At 51.1% G+C, this 19,163-nt stretch overlaps 1 protein-coding gene across 2 annotated transcripts in view; it reads right to left on the reverse strand.

The window, feature by feature from the left end:
• The window catches only part of HTATIP2 (HIV-1 Tat interactive protein 2), a 216,525-nt gene that overhangs the window by 40,460 nt on the left and 156,902 nt on the right, over window positions 1–19,163 (reverse strand). For both annotated transcript variants that reach the window (XM_086950426.1, XM_086950425.1), the window contains exon 4: window positions 8,497–8,634. In XM_086950426.1, the coding sequence (XP_086806552.1) occupies window positions 8,497–8,634 (138 nt within the window). The remainder of the gene's footprint in view (window positions 1–8,496; window positions 8,635–19,163) is intronic.

Genomic DNA, 19,163 nt, shown 5'->3' on the forward strand with positions numbered 1-19,163 from the left:
TGCGCAGTCACAAGGAGGGGTGACCAGTGACAGACTGGTTTGTGATCTGCCTCACTGTTTTCTTTTTATGCTGCCTGCAAGACTGGCACCATAACAAAGAGACGCCAGCAATATCTACACATTTAACCTCATTGCTTAACTCTTTTGCAGGGGCACTGCACCAGTGATGGTTTTTACATTGGAGCAAACATCCATCTCATGTATGCCCAGAACGTTCCAGTGGCATCTCGTCAGTATGCACATGCGGGTGTGCAGTGCATGTAGGACAAGTATAGTAGTAGGGCTGTCTGTGTGTACGTAAGTGAGACGGAGTACTTAAAGCCAGTGGGGTCCATTTTGGATGCCTCTGGACTATTGTAGCACAGGATGGAGGTTGACGGCTGCTCACCCAGACCGTGAAAGTGTACTGCCTGCATTCTTGTGGCGGAGGGGGCAATCCAGATACTACACTGAGACAGATGGCACCACAATTACCTTTAGGAATTTCATGAAACCTTTAGTTAGCAAGTGGCTGCTGATTACACCGCCCTGTGCTCTGCCATTTGGTTCAATACAGTGGTGGGATTGCAGTTTATGTTGAGAAACGTTTATTTTCCCCACAACTGATTACCGTTTCAGTTGGGTTGATGACACTAGTGTCCAGAAACGTCATACTACATTGTGCTTGTGCTATGACTGCTCCAGTTACGAGACAGCCCCAGTGCTGCCTGCTGTGAGAAACATCACTGTAATCAAGGGATGTGTATGGAGAGAAGTCTGGAGAGGACAATTGAAAGAAGAACTGCCCAAACCGTTGCTACCGCTTGAGACAGTAGATCCACATCAGAGGACTGGTAAAGATGAATAGTGGGACCCAAATACCCTTCTTTGTTTCAGTTTCGAGTCCATCATGAAGAGATTACTGCACCGACCACCTGGAGGACAAGTGTGCAACCAGGGCTTGTCTCAGCCTGACAGTCAGTCTCCCAGAAGAGAGAGAACATCTCCTGAGGTCTCACTTTCTGCTGGAAAAGCTTAGGATCTGCCTCAAAGCTTTCCTGCTGGCTGAGAGAGGGAAGGAGTATGTCTGGTCTTGCAGAAGACACTGTCTGGTGGGTAGAGAGAGAGGCCAAGCATGTACTAGGGACCAGCCGACTGAGTAAACTAGGAGTGACCTACATTGCTGAGGGTCTCCCTGATCTCACAACTGTTTACTGGAGAACCCACTTCAAGTAACTGTGCAATTGAACCGATCGGATTTACATCTGCTGTGATCATTGGATTAGCTCAATAAGGGCTGCAACTGCCATTAGCTCAGTTGAGGCTGCATCTGTTGTGACCGGCGCATTGACCGGATTGTGGGTGGAATTATTTTTGCCAGCCCAGGTGGGGCCTGCAACCTATCTGCCACCCAAGGAAGCTGCAACTGCTGGGACGGCACCTGCGCCACAAGACTAAGCCTGGCAGACTGGAGACTCGACTTCCAGCTAGCCTTCTCAGTGGCCTTAGAACTGCCTTCACTCATCGTAGCCTCCACCTACTGGAGTGAGAAGGGGCAGCCCGATCCACTCCGAAGGAGCAAAGAAAAGACTATAGTCTACCTGCATTACCACCAGGCGGTAAGAACTGAGAAAACAATGAACTCCATGCACATTTGACATGTGAGGAACTTAAGACTGCACATGAGCTTGATTCATGATTTTACCGGACTACTAGAGGGGATGCAACCTAAAAGGGGTCACCCCGTTGGGATTAGCAAAGAAATTTGGAGTATGTAGCAATGGAGGGTCAAACCCACACCCATTACCCTGCACACAAAGTTGGACTGTGTAATATTTAGCATTGCTGTGTGATTAGAAATACATTCTTTTCCTTAAAGAGACAATCACTGAGCTGGACATTGAAGATGCAGTGTATGTTGGTGGATTGTTGAGTTCTGAGGTTGGGCTCCCAGCTAAGCCTGTGGCTGCTCGTCCTCGCTATTCTGAAAGTCAAATGCTGTAGGGGTTTACTTGGAGACAAGTGGATGCTCATATATGCGGCCCCTTAAACTGATAATGTGTGTAAAGGACCCCATTGTAATGAAGAAAATACTCAAAATTTCAGGAACAAACCATTTCTGCAGCACAGTATAATCACCAACAGTTCAATATAGTTTAATACATAATTCTATAGAACCTTGCTGAGTCGGAGCTCTAAGTTCTAGAGTTTGTCATGCAAGCAAGCACTGTGCGATATTCAAAACAATACAAATAGTATAACAAAAGATATATTCCCCAAAATATAACACATTTGCCCTGGAAATTAAAACATACAAAACACTTTCTAAAGGGTAACTAATTATTCAAACATTTTATATCTCACAGGCAGATTGTCACGATAAACTTTTTAACTCTGGAAGACAGTCAACAAAATCATTTTTCTTCACTTCCTGAATTTCATGAGAGTGAGGTACAGGATTCTAATCTTGCACAAACATTTGAGCAACATTAGAATCAGCAGTGTCAACCTCACTATTACTAGTAGTGAACTGATCACTCTGGCAGCCATACATAGCTCCAGGACAGTTGCTGACTTCACAAAATCACTGGTCACTAGAATCACTCCCATTACTTTTACGCTTTGCTATTCTCACATTCCACACTTTACCATCCTGGGTAACCATACTTTTATTGTAAATCTTGACTACGGTCAAATCTTTACTAAATTTAGATTCACACTTGCCCACAATCCCAGGTTTCCTTACTCTCACCCAATCACCAACCTCAAGCAATCTTTAACTTTCCACTTGGCACCATACGCTTTTTTGACTTCCACCCGTTTACTCTCATCTCAGCCACCTTTTTATTCAGATTCGGTTCTTCTTTTTCTACTTTTTTGGACCACCCTGGACACAATTAGACACGGGATCTCTTCCCTTCAACAACTTAAGCAGACAGGCTTCTGTAGTATTTTGGGGAGTAATATGGGACAACCAGTTTCTCTCTCAATTTCTCCTTTCCATCACCACCAAAACCATGTGCCCATGTGACACGTTCCTTTAAAATCCTGTTGAACCGCTCTACCAGACCATTATCCTGTGCAGTAGTGGCATAATGAATGTTACTATACTTAAGAAAACTATCCATTTCATGTGGTTTAAGCTAAACCCCATTATCTGTGATCAAAACAGAGTATCCTTACCTCACAAAAATGTCTTTGTAAAAACAAATAATGCATTGGTGGTAGCTTGAAGAACAAATTTAACCTTCGGCCAATTCGATTGATAATCCACCAAATCTAATGCGAAAAGAGAATCTGGTATAACATTTTAATTTGTTTAGGGCATTACTAGAAATAGGATTGAACCAACGTTCCATTCTTAATAAAGTTTCTTGAGAAACATCCACATCTCCTTGTCCCTCTAGGGCTAAGACTTGTGGTAACATATTGAAACCTAGTTGTCCTTCAAAACCCAAACAGTGTAAAAGAATACTTTTCTTTCTTTCAGTAGGCATGGTGTCCCCCTACATATAAGAAATAAATTCCTCTATCCACCATGTCCAAGGAATTGGTGGATCACATTTATGTTGCTAAAACTTAGCTGGTTCGAATCGAATGTTTGTAGAAGGCTGGCTTAGTATATGGTGCACACTCCAAGGAGGGATGACTTTGCACTAATCCAGGCAACTCTTATGGTTACTTTAGTGGTCTATGATAACCATAGAAAGCTCTCAAAGTGGTAGGTGTGGAAAGCAGCCTCCAGGCTTATCCTGTAGAAGTGTAAAGCAGCTCGTTTAATCTACTTTAATCAATAGTGTCAGTAAAATGAAAGAGAACCACACAGTGTTTATATAAAAATAAGTCTATTTATTATGTAACACAATCACTAACACATTGATATATCGCCTACCCAGAGATATCAACACAAGAATACTTTGAAATAATTATATAAGTAGCACAAATCTACACTGGTCTCCAGGAGGAGAACAAACCATATATTAAGAAAGTTGAATGCGAACTGCAAAGAAGAAATGGACTTGGCCCAGAAGACTCAAAGGAGTTGGTGATACCGGGAACCTCCCAAGGTAAGTACCCAGGAACCACACGGAGGCTGAGTGAAGAGTGGAAACACAGCTGCGTGCCAAATGGAAGCTAATGGAGAAGTCGCATTTGCAATTTCAAAGATGAAGGACCCTTCCTGGAGAACCCAGAAGAAACACTTTGTTTTTGATGCCCCAGTAACCAGGTTACCTGCATCAAAGAAGCCAGGTGCATAGTGGTGAAGTTGCGTCGAACCTGGCCGTAGATGACAATGGGAGACTACGAAGAAGATGCCACTGGAGAAGACTGAAAGAGTCTGATGGAATCCAAGGGTGGATTCTTTTTTTTAATTCTCTTTTTATTGAACAGTTGCGATGGTACAGTGACAGGCCACACAGCAATAACATAATAAAATGGCCACATGAACATGCTCACAGATTACATCGCATCATAATATGACATTAAACATAAATAGAATCAATAACCATCTAATTTTTTCGCAATTCAACTAAAGGAGAGACACAAATTTCACCACGGAACTTGTTCCACTTCGCACATTTGTGATCCCACTTCACGGGACAACCTCTATGTTTAAACACATCGTTCTCAGCGATCATGGCATTGTCCATATCGTTGGCCCATTTTGAGTATTTAGGTAGAACTCCAGTCCCCAACCCCTGAGCCATGTTCCTCTTAGCCAGGACTAATCCCAGGGACGCCCATGTGTGTTCTGTTTGAGTCAGGTCTTAGGCTTCCCACACATTCAGTAGACAGTCGCGGGGAGTGGACGATAGCTTTCCAGCTGACCCTCGCCAGAGTGGAGACAATTTTCCCCCAGTAAGGCTGCAGCTTTGGACACTCCAAAATTATATGAAAGAAAGTACCCTCGGATGTGCACCCTCTAAGGCAACTAGGATCCGGTCGACTTCCCACCCTGACTAGTATGTGTGCAGATATATATGTTCGGTCAAGGGTGAATTATTGACGTGAAGAACCTCCACGCAGAGGGGACAGGGTCTATGCCACTCGGAGGTGACCAGGAGGCACAGAAGCACAACGCTCACTGATGCAGAGGTGTTCAGAAGAGACAACAGTGACCTTGACGCTGCAGCTGCGAGGACCAGGCAAAGCGGAGGAATTCTAGGAGCCATGCAGGAGCTGTCCCGCATCGGATGTCAGTGTCTAGGTGGTCGGAGTCCGGCAGAAGCACCACCAAGCCATGGTACCCACAACTGGCATGGAGAACAAAAAAAGAGCAAACGTTGGGACCAGCAAGGTCCAAGGGATTCACCAAGTGCAGGGGAGTCAGAGCAGGACCAGAGCAAGCAGGGGTGCCCAGTGAAGCAAGAGAAGACCCTTCAAGAGGACCCACAGGAGTTGCTAGAGGACCTCAAGCAGCTAACCAAAGTCAGAGGCCCACGTTGCAGGAGATGCAGGGAGCACTCTGTTCTTCAGGAAGTGAGGTGCTGGAGGCTGGAGATACTTGTAGCCCGAAGATCTCTGGAGTGCAGAGCCAATAAGCCTTGGCAACGGTAAGTCAAAGCTGTGCACATGGGCTTGGACCCAGCAACGCCGACGAGAGATACTGTCATCCTTCCAGTCGAAGTCCAAAGAAGTACAAGTGTCTAGATGATTTAAGAGCGACGTAGTTTCAGGTTTGAGTCCGGTCTCACGATGCTTCCGAGGACCCACACACAGAAGAGCCCTTAAGTACCCTAAGGAAAGGGTTGGTATAACTCAGGGGTCCCGCCAGGGCTGGCCAGAGGGGAGATACCCTCCTGTCCTCTGTACGGTTTCGCGCCAAAGCGGGAACCAAGGGTCCCTGAACTGGCTCAAACTGGAGTATGCAAGGAGGGCACCATCTGTGCCCTTTAAAGCAGTCTGGTGGCGCTGCAAAGCACCCCCATCCCAACCCAATACCCTAAGTCCTGTCTGGAACAGGAAACCTATTGTTCAATCCTTCCAGTGCTCGAGCTTGGCAGCAGGAGGGCAGACTTATGTCTGTGGTCAGCAGCAGCACTAGCTTGCTTGCAGACCGGGAACGGTTGTTACTGGGAGTACTGGGAGTGAGGGGGGGGTCATCTAAGGGGGTCCAGTGTTAGAAGTGTGATCCCATGTACTGGGGGTACATGGGATCATACGTCCAACACTGGAAAAGGAGTTGAGGTATGATTCCAACATGTTAGATACTTAACATGACCGGGAGATTGGTGCAGCCATTCTACAGTTAGGCATCTTGTAATGACTAATGTCCACTATATGTCTTAAAATGGCTGACCACACCAACAAAGCCTAGAGAATAGACTACACTATTTGTAGGGAAGTCTTGCTTATGCAGGGGCACCCCCACACTTGTAACCAAGCATCCTGCCCTCAGGACTGAAGTGCCTGCCATTGGGGTGACTTATAGGTTTAAATTCAGTGACCTCAGATATAACGAAATGTATATCTGCTGTGAGAGGTACAAGCACCAACTCACACAGGCTGCAATAGCAGGCCTGTAGTCACAGTTTAAGTCAGCTCCCATGGATGGCACAATACATGCTGCAGCCTATGGGACATCACTTGTGTGCCTAGGCCCTTGGCACCTCAGTACCATATACTAGGGACTCAAGTAGCCAATTGTGGAGGCTCCAAAGTACTTAGCAGAACCATTTTAGGGGAGCGGGCACACATGATGGGGTCCAGATTGCCAAGTTCCTAGCAAACTAAGGAAAAAACACGCTGACACCAGGCAAAAAGTGGACAGTGCTTATTTTGAGTCTGTAGTTTACGGTGCTATGCACCGGCACTTAATCATCAACATCAGCCATTTTCATGAGCACCAGTTAAGGACACATTATTTTAGAGGGAGATGAAGCGATTTGCCCAGAATCGCAGGATGTTGAGCCGATGCAGAGATTCGTACCTGGTTACCCAGCTCCGAAGTCTGCATCTCTGGCCGTCGTGGTTAGGAGTTGGTTCTGCTTTAGGCGGCGCTAACAAGAATAATGGGCTAAGGCAAGCTGCCTCCTGACGAGAACCACAGCACTTATCTGTTTTTCAAATTAGCCACTGGAAGTGGGGGTAAGCATGCTTGAAGGATCCTACCTTCCTACAGTTTTGCTGTTATTAAAGTATTTTCGCAGAGTAGTAGAGGTAATAGAATAGAAAATATCTACCTCAGTCTGATATAATAATCCAGGTAATTTAGCAGCAAAGTTTATTTCCTCACTGGTAGCATCGAGGATTTGGCCAGAACGCTGATGAACAGGAACTGTTTAACACTTTCAAGATAGCACAGTCGCATGGAGCGTAATGACGTGGCAACAGATTGTTGAGCTAATCCAAATCGGTGTCTTCTGACGTTGCTTACGTGGAGTGACATGTGTAATGTAAGGCAGAATGGTGAGGAAATTGATCCGACGTGACGTAGAGAGAACAAGGGAGAAGCGGCGGCGCCGTACCAGTGCGCGAGTGGCAGAAGGACGCATAGTAACTTCAAATGACGCAAGTGGTCAAACGTTTAACGTGCTGGAAACAAAAAGGTGCCGCATACCAGCTAAAACATCTGCTTCATGTCGTGTGTTGTGTGACAAATGTCTCACCAATATCCAAGGCAGGTCCAACAATGTTATCTAGTAGGACCTCAGTTTGATTAGATGTTTATAGAAGTATATCCTTTATGCTAATCCATCTAGCAAACAATAGAATACATTTACGTAAATCAATCCATGGATTTTGATAGAGTACTTACCCTGTGCTCCAGTCACTCTCCAATCGACGCCACTTGTGATGAAGCAACAGTACCATTACCAAGAGTCCAATCCAGCTTCATACAGAAGTCTACAGAATCTTGCTGAGTCAGAGTTCCAAGTCCCAGAAACCTTTAAGCAAGCACTATACGACAAAACTATACAGATAGTATAACAAAAGACACATCCCCCAGGATATAAAACCATCTAGGATCCTGGACCTGAAACTATGCAGAAACAGCAGTAGTAATGAGGCCAATGATGCATGCGTGACCCTCTGATAGGTAGAAGCCTGCCTGTACATCTCACGCTTCTGTTCAACAGGTTACAACCATCAACATAAAATGGGACTGTGCGTCAGCCCAAACTTGTATCGTCTAGCTGAGTGCGAATATTACAGACGCGAATGTACAGTGAAAGAAGCTTTCAGAGGTTCTGCTGCTGGTGCTTTCCACAAAGGCTCTGATTTTGTCTGTGCTTCATGTAGAAATCAGATCTTTGCTTCCTCCGACCCTACAAACTGCCTTAAATGGCTCAGGCACTCCCATCCCTTTTCAGTCAGTATCCTTAAACCACAAAGTTTTTTTTTTTTATCGTCAGACATTGCATGTAAATGTTGTCCCTTCTGAAAGCAAAGTGGTCTCGTATTAGCCCCTTTGGCTGGGGAAAATAATGTCTCCGAACAGAGATTGGAGAAGCACAGACTCAACAGGGGTTATGGGAGGCGTTACTGCACATTATTTAGAAAATGAATACTAACCTTAACTTTTAGGTACAAAAATGAGCTTCCCTTGTCCGCTCCATTAGAAGATTCCAGGTTGAAGTGCTTACACCCTCCCGCTTTGGCTAACTGGGCTGACTTAACTACGTAGTCGTGGTCCACACGAATGAATCCAGCCTGAAAAAGAAATTTGCAAAGTATTACAAAGCATGAATGTGATGAGAAGCTAGTGAAATCCAAACATTCTATAAATTTGTCTACTTTTCATTTTACGGTTTTTGATACACTTAATTGTATAAAGAATCTGCACAAAGTGATATACAGTGACTCCAGCGCCCATAACCACCTTCAACCTTAAAAGGCGACGAGCAGAGGCGTGTAGGTATTTACCTAGAGTCCCAGAGGTCTAAGGTGTCATACAATGAAGGGAGGACATTTATCCTGAACTGACTTTTCTGTTGATCTGTAGCTTTTGGCCACTAACTGGCATCGCTCTGCAATATGGACTCCTATACGTAAAGTCATGTGAGGGTCTCTCCTCCAAGCATGGGCACAAATAGGAGCACTGTCTTTACAGGGTCAATCTCCAACCATGTGCATCCATCAATACAATGTGTATTTCATCCATCTACACAACCAGACACCGTCCCATGCCTCCTCTGGCATGCTGGATCAGAAAGGTATATTACAGATGCGTCTAGCCACGCATCGATACAGCAAGTCCAGATGAATACACCACTCAAATTAAAACACTACAGTAGGAGAACCACAGCTCCAATCAACATAGTTCATGAAGGATATATTGCCAAGTACTCACAAATACAGGAATTCTGCTAGTAACTAAACAGTTACAATATTTACCAACAAAGATCTGTCATTTTGTGTCAAGCAAAACCATTCGGAGTTTGAGCAAAACAACTATCTTTATTCTAAATGTTTCATTGTAGTCAATCAAAACAACATTTAAACTCTACCTGTGAAATGAAAGTCAATTCCTCTTGAAACCTAGACTGCTTGTTTTACCTCTCAGATTATATGACTCATGTTCACTTTGAATAGAATAGAAAACCTACACGTAGGTAATATCTAAATCGACAAACTCTACATACAAAATGAAAGAGAAACCATAATAGCCTGAAAGAACAAGCATTTACAATGCAATGGTCTCGTCTTTGTTAAAGTTAGAGCTATTGGCACTGCTCATGACATTATTTAACTTTATGTTTTTGTTTTTAAAACATAAATAAATGGCATTGTCATTTATAATGCCAATAGCATATTCTCTCGCAAATGCGAGACCTATTGCATTTGCACCCACACAGAGAGCCCCCCACACACACACACACAGAGCCACACACACACACACACACACACACAGTTCCACACACACACACACACACACAGCCACAGCCACACACAGAGCCACACACACCCAGAGCCACACACACACCCAGAGCCACACACACACCGAGCCACACACACACACACACCCAGCCACACACACACACACACACACACTGAGCCACACACACACTGAGCCACACACACACACATACCGAGCCAAACACACGCACACCGAGCCACACACACACACACAGAGCCACACACACACACACACACACAGAGCCACACACACACACACACACACACACACACACACACACACACACAGAGCCACACACACACACACAGAGCCCCACACACACACACAGAGCCCCACACACACACACAGAGCCCCACACACACACACACACACACACCGAGCCCCACACACACACACACCAAGCCCCACACACACACACACACCCACAGAGCCCCACACACACCCACCCACCCACAGAGCCACACACACACACACAGAGCCACCCACAGAGCCACACACACACACACACAGAGCCACACACACACAGAGCCACACACACACACAGAGCCACACACACACAGAGCCACACACACACAGAGCCACACACACACAGAGCCACACACACACAGAGCCACACCGCCACACACACAGAGCCACACCGCCACACACACAGAGCCACACACACACACACAGAGCCACAGAGCCACACACACAGAGCCACACACACAGAGCCACAGAGCCACACACACAGAGCCACACACACAGAGCTACACACACACACACACACCCACAGAGCCACACACACACACACAGAGCCACACACCCACAGAGCGCCACACACACACACACCCAGAGCGCCACACACACACACACACACACACACCCAGAGCCACACACACACACACAGACAGAGCCACACACACACACACACACACACACAGAGCCACACACACACACACACACACAGAGCCACACACACACACAGAGCCACACACACACACACAGAGCCACACACACAGCCACACCGCCACACACACAGAGCCACACACACACACACAGAGCCACACACACAGAGCCACACACACACACGGAGCCACACACACACAGAGCCACACACACACAGAGCCACACACACACACAGAGCCACACACACACAGAGCCACACACACACAGAGCCACACACACACAGAGCCACACACACACAGAGCCACACACACACAGAGCCACACACACACAGAGCCACACACACACACAGAGCCACACACAAACAGAGCCACACACACACAGAGCCACACACACACAGAGCCACACACACACACACAGAGCCACACACACAGAGCCACACACACAGAGCCACACACACAGAGCCACACACACAGAGCCACACACACACACACAGAGCCACACACACACACACAGAGCCACACACACACACACACAGAGCCACACACACACACACACACAGAGCCACACACACACACACAGAGCCACACACACACACACCGAGCCACACACACACACACCGAGCCCCACACACACACCGAGCCCCACACACACACCGAGCCACACACACACACCGAGCCCCACACACACACCGAGCCCCACACACACACATACCGAGCCACACACACACCGAGCCAAACACACACACACACACACCGAGCCCCACACACACACCGAGCCCCACACACACACACCGAGCCCCACACACACACACACACCGAGCCCCACACACACACACACACACCGAGCCACACACACACACACCGAGCCACACACACACAGAGCCACACACCCACAGAGCCACACACCCACAGAGCCACACACCCACAGAGCCACACACCCACAGAGCCACACACCCACAGAGCCACACACACACACACCCACAGAGCCACACACACACACACCCACAGAGCCACACACACACACACACACGCACCCCCACAGAGCCACACACACACACACCCCCCCACAGAGCCACACACACACACACACACACACACAGAGCCACACACACACACACACAGAGCCACACACACACACACACACAGAGCCACACACACACACACGAGACACACACACACACACAGAGCCACACACACACACAGAGCCACACACACACACAGAGCCACACACACACACACACACAGAGCCACACACACACACACACACAGAGCCACACACACACACACAGAGCCACACACACACACAGAGCCACACACACACAGAGCCACACACACACACAGAGCCACACACACACAGAGCCACACACACACACAGAGCCACACACACACAGAGCCACACACACACACAGAGCCACACACACAGAGCCACAAACACAGAGCCACACACACACACACACAGAGCCACACACACACACAGAGCCACACACACACACACACACACAGAGCCACACACACACACAGAGCCACACACACACACAGAGCCACACACACACACACACACACAGCCACACACACACACACACACACACACACACACCCACAGAGCCACACACCCACAGAGCCACACACACACACACACACGCACCCCCACAGAGCCACACACACACACACCCCCCCACAGAGCCACACACACACACACACACACACAGAGCCACACACACACACAGAGCCACACACACACACACACAGAGCCACACACACACACACGAGACACACACACACACACACACAGAGCCACACACACACACAGAGCCACACACACACACACAGAGCCACACACACACACACAGAGCCACACACACACACAGAGCCACACACACACACACAGAGCCACACACACACAGAGCCACACACACACAGAGCCACACACACACACAGAGCCACACACACACAGAGCCACACACACACACAGCCACACACACAGAGCCACACACACAGAGCCACAGAGCCACAAACACAGAGCCACACACACACACACACAGAGCCACACACACACACAGAGCCACACACACACACACACACACACAGAGCCACACACACAGAGCCACACACACACACACACACACAGCCACACCGCCACACACACAGAGCCACACACACACACACAGAGCCACACACACAGAGCCACACACACATAGAGCCACACACACATAGAGCCACACACACATAGAGCCACACACACATAGAGCCACACACACATAGAGCCACACACACATAGAGCCACACACACATAGAGCCACACACACAGAGCCACACACACACAGAGCCACACACACACACACACAGAGCCACACACACAGAGCCACAGAGCCACACACACAGAGCCACACACACACACAGAGCCACACACACACACAAAGAGCCACACACACACACACAGAGCCACACACACACACACACACAGAGCCACACACACAGAGCCACACACACAGAGCCACACACACACAGAGCCACACACACACACAGAGCCACACACACACACAGAGCCCCCCACACACACACACACACCGAGCCCCACACACACACACAGAGCCCCCCACACACACAGCCACACACACACACACAGAGCCACACACAGAGCCACACACACACACACACACAGAGCCACACACACACACACAGAGCCACACACACACACAGAGCCACACACACACACACACACACACAGAGCCACACACACACACACACACACACAGAGCCACACACACAGAGCCACACACACAAACACACAGAGCCACACACACACACACAGAGCCACACACACACACACAGAGCCACACACAGAGCTACACACACACACACAGAGCCACACACACACACACAGAGCCACACACACACACACACAGAGCCACACACACACACACACACACACACACACACAGCCACACACACACACACACACAGAGCCACACACACACACACACAGAGCCACACACACACACACAGAGCCACACACACAGAGCCACAGAGCCACACACACAGAGCCACAGAGCCACACACAGAGCCACACACACACACAGAGCCACACACACACACACACAGAGCCACACACACACACACACAGAGCCACACACACACACACAGAGCCCCACACACACACACCGAGCCCCACACACACACACCGAGCCCCACACACACACACCGAGCCCCACACACACACCGAGCCCCACACACACACACCGAGCCCCACACACACACCGAGCCCCACACACACACACCGAGCCCCACACACACACACACCGAGCCCCACACACACACACACACACCGAGCCCCACACACACACCGAGCCACACACACACACCCACAGAGCCACACACACACACACACACCCACAGAGCCACACACACACACAACCACAGAGCCACACACACACACAACCACAGAGCCACACACACACACACCCACAGAGCCACACACACACCCACAGAGCCACACACACACACACAGAGCCACACACACACACACAGAGCCACACACACACACAGAGCCACACACACACACACACACACACCGAGCCCCACACACACACACACACCGAGCCCCACACACACACACACCGAGCCACACACACACCGAGCCACACACACACAGAGCCACACACACACAGAGCCACACACACACACACCCACAGAGCCACACACACACACACCCACAGAGCCACACACACACACACACCCACAGAGCCACACACACACACACCCAGAGCCACACACACACACACCCACAGAGCCACACACACACCCACAGAGCCACACACACACACACACCCACAGAGCCACTGTTGGACAGGCCACATGAAGGGCCGCTCTCCCCCGGCCCAACCAGGCCTGAGCCCAGTCCCGCAAGTACCACACACCACCATTGCACGTCCTCCGTCCCCTCAGGGACCCCTGCCCTCGAGCCTGCCGACCTCGAGGGTCCGATCCACTGCCGGCCCACGCGCCCAGCCTGGGGCGCCATCTTGGACACTCCACCACGAGGCCGCCTGGCCCCCGATCGACCTCAACCCTGGGCCTGGCCCGGCCTCAGACATTCCGGCACCACCCTCCACCCAGGAGGTGAGCGGGCTACTTGGCAAGTCCATGGGAGAAAGAGGTGCCAATGGCTCTCCCCCACCAAGTGCCGCTCGCCCATCGCCTCCCCGGGCGCTGGCTCCACCCCCCTGCTGGGTGTCTGGACTCCCCCATCCCGGACCTCCCGACCTCCAAGTGCGAGGGTCCGGACATCAAAGCACGCCAGCCCTATAACTGGGGCAGCTCCAGAGCAGGAAGGCAGTTGTATCTTGGAGTCGAGAGACGTAAAGAGGAACTCATCCTGGACGGACTACTGGCGCTGCCATAGCTCTGTCCTGTGCACCATCGTCCTGCCTGTTGGCGCTGCCACAGCCGTCGTAACCTTCATCCTTCATCGTCGTCGGGATCTGCTGGCGTGGCCGCGGACCGTTGTAACCGTCATCTTCCACCGGGACCTGCAGGCTCCGCCGCGGACCGTCGTCCTTCCTTCATCCATCTCGGGACCTGCTTGGCTCCTCCACGGCCCGATCATCTAGAACGCCGAGCTCGAGGATTGAGAGCTATTTTGTACGCATTGGTAACTAAGACTGTCCCGCTACCCCTTTCCTAAACCAGAGACTAGAACCGAGGGGACCCCTGAGTCCAGACCTCCTTGTATCCATCCTCGTAACCTAAGAATTGCATATAAAGTCTCGTTAACCTTCAACCTTGTGTGGTGTCCGTCTGTGGGGGGGGAAGTTACTTATCTGTACAGTCGTTGGAGACGGCTCTCCCTGGAGACCTCTCCCCGTAACCTCGGCCGACCCTCCCGGTCCGTCTAACATTGGTGGCAGCGGTGGGATCCGAATCACCGCATAAACGTACAGAGAGTAGCTCACCCCACGACGAAGTCACAATGACCACGAAAGAGAGCGGATCAACCGAGAAATTCCAAATGGAGAAATTGGAGGAGTACAACCATCGTGAACTTAAACAATTCTGCATCGAACTGGGTATCGCTACCACCGGACTGAGTACCAAGGACGATTTTAAGCATGCCCTAGAATCTTGGGCAGAAACCGGGGCTGCCGGAACCCCTGATCAAAGCACCGTAGAAAAAACAACCACGGCCCCGGAAGGGCAAAGAACGGGTCTCTCGCAAGGCGAGATCCAGGAAAGAGAAAGGACCCGACTACACGAACTAGAAATGGCCCGACTTAAAATGGACGTTGAACTTAAGTTGGCCGAACAAAAAATCAACTTAGAGCACCTGCGTCTCCGAGAAGAAAGAGAGGAGAAACAGAGACAAAGGGAGCTCGAGGAAAAAAAACTAGCGTACGAACACGAACGAAACCTAGCCGAGATCAACCTACGCAAGCAGAATAAAGAAGCAGGGGTACCCGAGCGACCCCCCACCTCAGGGGCCACAGACAAAAAGGTACGCATCCCCAAGGATGTTGTCCGAGAATACTTCAGAGAGGACGACATCCAGCAATGGTTTAAAGCCTATGAAATCGCTATGACTGCACACCGGATCGATAGAAGCGACTGGGGAGCCGGTCTCTGGGGAAGATTCCTCAATGAGGGCCGCGACACCCTACTACAGCTCCCGGACCACCAGATGACCTCCTACGACCATATGAAAGCGGCCCTCCTCACCCGCTATGGTCTCACACCCGAGATGTACCGTCAGAGGTTCCGAGACTGCACCCGCATCCCGGGTACAACTTGGGTGGACTATGTAACATACTTTAGCCGAGCCTTCGAGGGCTGGATCCGAGGAAGCAGCGTCACGACCTACGAGCAACTATTTAACCTAATGGTATGGGAGCATCTGTCGAACAATTGCTTCATTGAACTCCGCCAACACCTCCTCGACAGCAAGTTAACGGATCCCCGGCAGCTCGCAGCCGAAGCTGACCGGTGGGAGATCACCAGAGTGGGCCGGAATGGGTCCTACGAACAGAACCGGAACAACAATGGTCAGCACCGACCCAGAGGAGGAGGAGGGGGCCAAGGGCGAGGAAGAGACAACGCCCCGGTCGCCCCCGCTACCAACACCACCCCCCCGGCCAACCGGGGCAGCACCCCAGCGCGACCGGGGTACAGAGCCAATGTCACGTGTCACCGATGTCAACGAGTCGGCCACTATGCGAACGACCCAAACTGCCCGCAGTACCAGAGCCCAAGACCCCGCCAAGTGGCCGCTGCAGCCCTAGGGGAAGAACAGATCTCCGAGGAACAGGAAGAGTACGAACAAGAGCATCAAGAGTGGGAGCCAGCCGCCATGACTCTAGCCTGCTTAGGGGGGAAAGACATGGTCCCGCGGGTCCCCCTACCCGCTAACACCCAGAAGTACAGCCAATGGGTGAGCATCAATGGACACCAGGCCGAAGCCCTTCGTGACACCGGGGCCAGTGTAACAGCCGTCCGCTGTCACCTGGTGGCCCCAGAACAGTATCTACCGAACATTCTCTGCCCTGTACGATCAGCCGATAACTCGGAGAGCCTGTGTCGGATGGCCTGCGTCCCCTTCGAATGGGGGGGGGTCTCCGGCATGTTGAAAGTGACGGTCCGAGACGATGCCCCCGTAGACTGCCTCCTGGGCAATGACCTGGAAAGCTCTCCGTGGGCCGCCGTGGAGCGAAAGGAACACCTGGGGATGTTGGGCGTCCCAGACTGGGCGTGCGTCACCACCCGTTCCATGGCCGCCCGTGCCAACCACCAGCCAGAAGAACCCGAATGGCCGGCGCCACCGCCTTCGGTCGCCCCGGCCGAAAACACCGACCGTAACATTCCCGCCGAACCAGCTCAACCTACCGACCTCGCTAACCTCGACCAGTGGCCTCAAGAAGGGGGGCCCACGCAAGAACAATTTCGCAAAGAACAGAAGACCTGTCCCTCCCTCGAGGGACTCCGCCAGCAAGCGCTCGCCCAAAGCGCAGGGGATACCCCCGGAACTCATTGGGTCTACTGGGACAATGATCTGCTGTACAGCGAGCAAAGAATCGCCGAGCTGGGGAGCAACCGAGTACTAGTGGTACCCCTCCGTTTCAGAGACTTCCTGTTAAACCTGGCCCACGATGTCCCCCTGGCAGGACATCTGGGACAAGATAAAACCTACAGTCGCCTAGTGACCCACTTCTTCTGGCCCAAAATGAGAAACGATGTGCACCAGCATTGCCGATCTTGCCCCACGTGCCAAGCCAGTGGGAAGAGCGGCCGCAAACTAAAGGCTCCCCTGCAACCTTTTCCCGTGGTCACTACCCCGTTTGAGAGAGTCGGAATAGACATTGTGGGGCCCTTGGACCCACGCACAAAACAAGGCCATCGATTCATCCTGGTGTTAGTGGACCACGCCACCCGCTACCCTGAGGCTGTTCCTCTGCGAACTGTGACAGCCCCGGTGGTCGGCCGGGCCCTGATGGGGATCTTCTCCCGTGTGGGCTTCCCCCGAGAAGTCGTCAGCGACAGAGGCACGAACTTTATTTCCAAATACATGAAGTCCCTCTGGCAACAGTGCGGGGTCACCTACAGATTCACAACCCCCTATCACCCTCAAGGGAACGGACTCGTTGAGCGGTTCAACCGCACGCTAAAGGGAATGATCGGGGGGTTGGAAGAGCCCCTCCGTCGCCAGTGGGATGTGCTGCTGCCGTGCCTCCTCTTCGCATATCGAGAAGTCCCCCAGAAATCCCTGGGCTTCAGCCCATTTGAACTGCTATATGGACACCCAGTGCGAGGGCCGCTCAGTCTCGTCAAAGAAGGCTGGGAGATGCCTCCGCTAAAGAACCCTCCAGATGTCTTCCGGTACCTCCTCACCCTCCGCAACCAGACCCGGCGGTTCCGAGAACTAGCGAAGGCCAACCTAGAGGCCAGTCAAGAGGACATGAAAAAATGGTATGACCAGAATGCCTCATCCATTGAATTCGAACCTGGCCAACAGGTATGGGTGATGTCCCCCACTGAGCCATGCGCCCTGCAAGACAAATGGACGGGGCCCTTCAAAGTAATAGAGCGCAAGGGTCCTGCCACTTATCTCATCGACATGGAATCCTCCCGGAACCCTCTCCGGGTCCTCCACGCTAACAGACTAAAGCCCCACTTTGTGCGAACAGAGCTCAGCCTCCTGATGGCCACAGACACTGGGGTTGAAGAAGACTCCGAGCCTCTCCCTGACCTCCTACGGACTCAAGAGCAAGACGGCTCCGTGGATGGGGTCCGGCTCTCAGAGGCCCTCACCAGAGAACAACGCCAGGAGTGTCAAGCCCTCCTATCACAGTTCGCCAGCCTGTTCTCCCTCACCCCGGGTGTCACTTCCTGGTGTGTGCACGATGTGGATACCGGGGACAGCCCCCCTATCCGCCACCGGGCCTACCGCGTGC

This window comes from Lissotriton vulgaris, unplaced genomic scaffold (assembly GCF_964263255.1).
Source record: "Lissotriton vulgaris unplaced genomic scaffold, aLisVul1.2 SCAFFOLD_411, whole genome shotgun sequence".
Lineage (NCBI taxonomy): Eukaryota > Metazoa > Chordata > Amphibia > Caudata > Salamandridae > Lissotriton > Lissotriton vulgaris.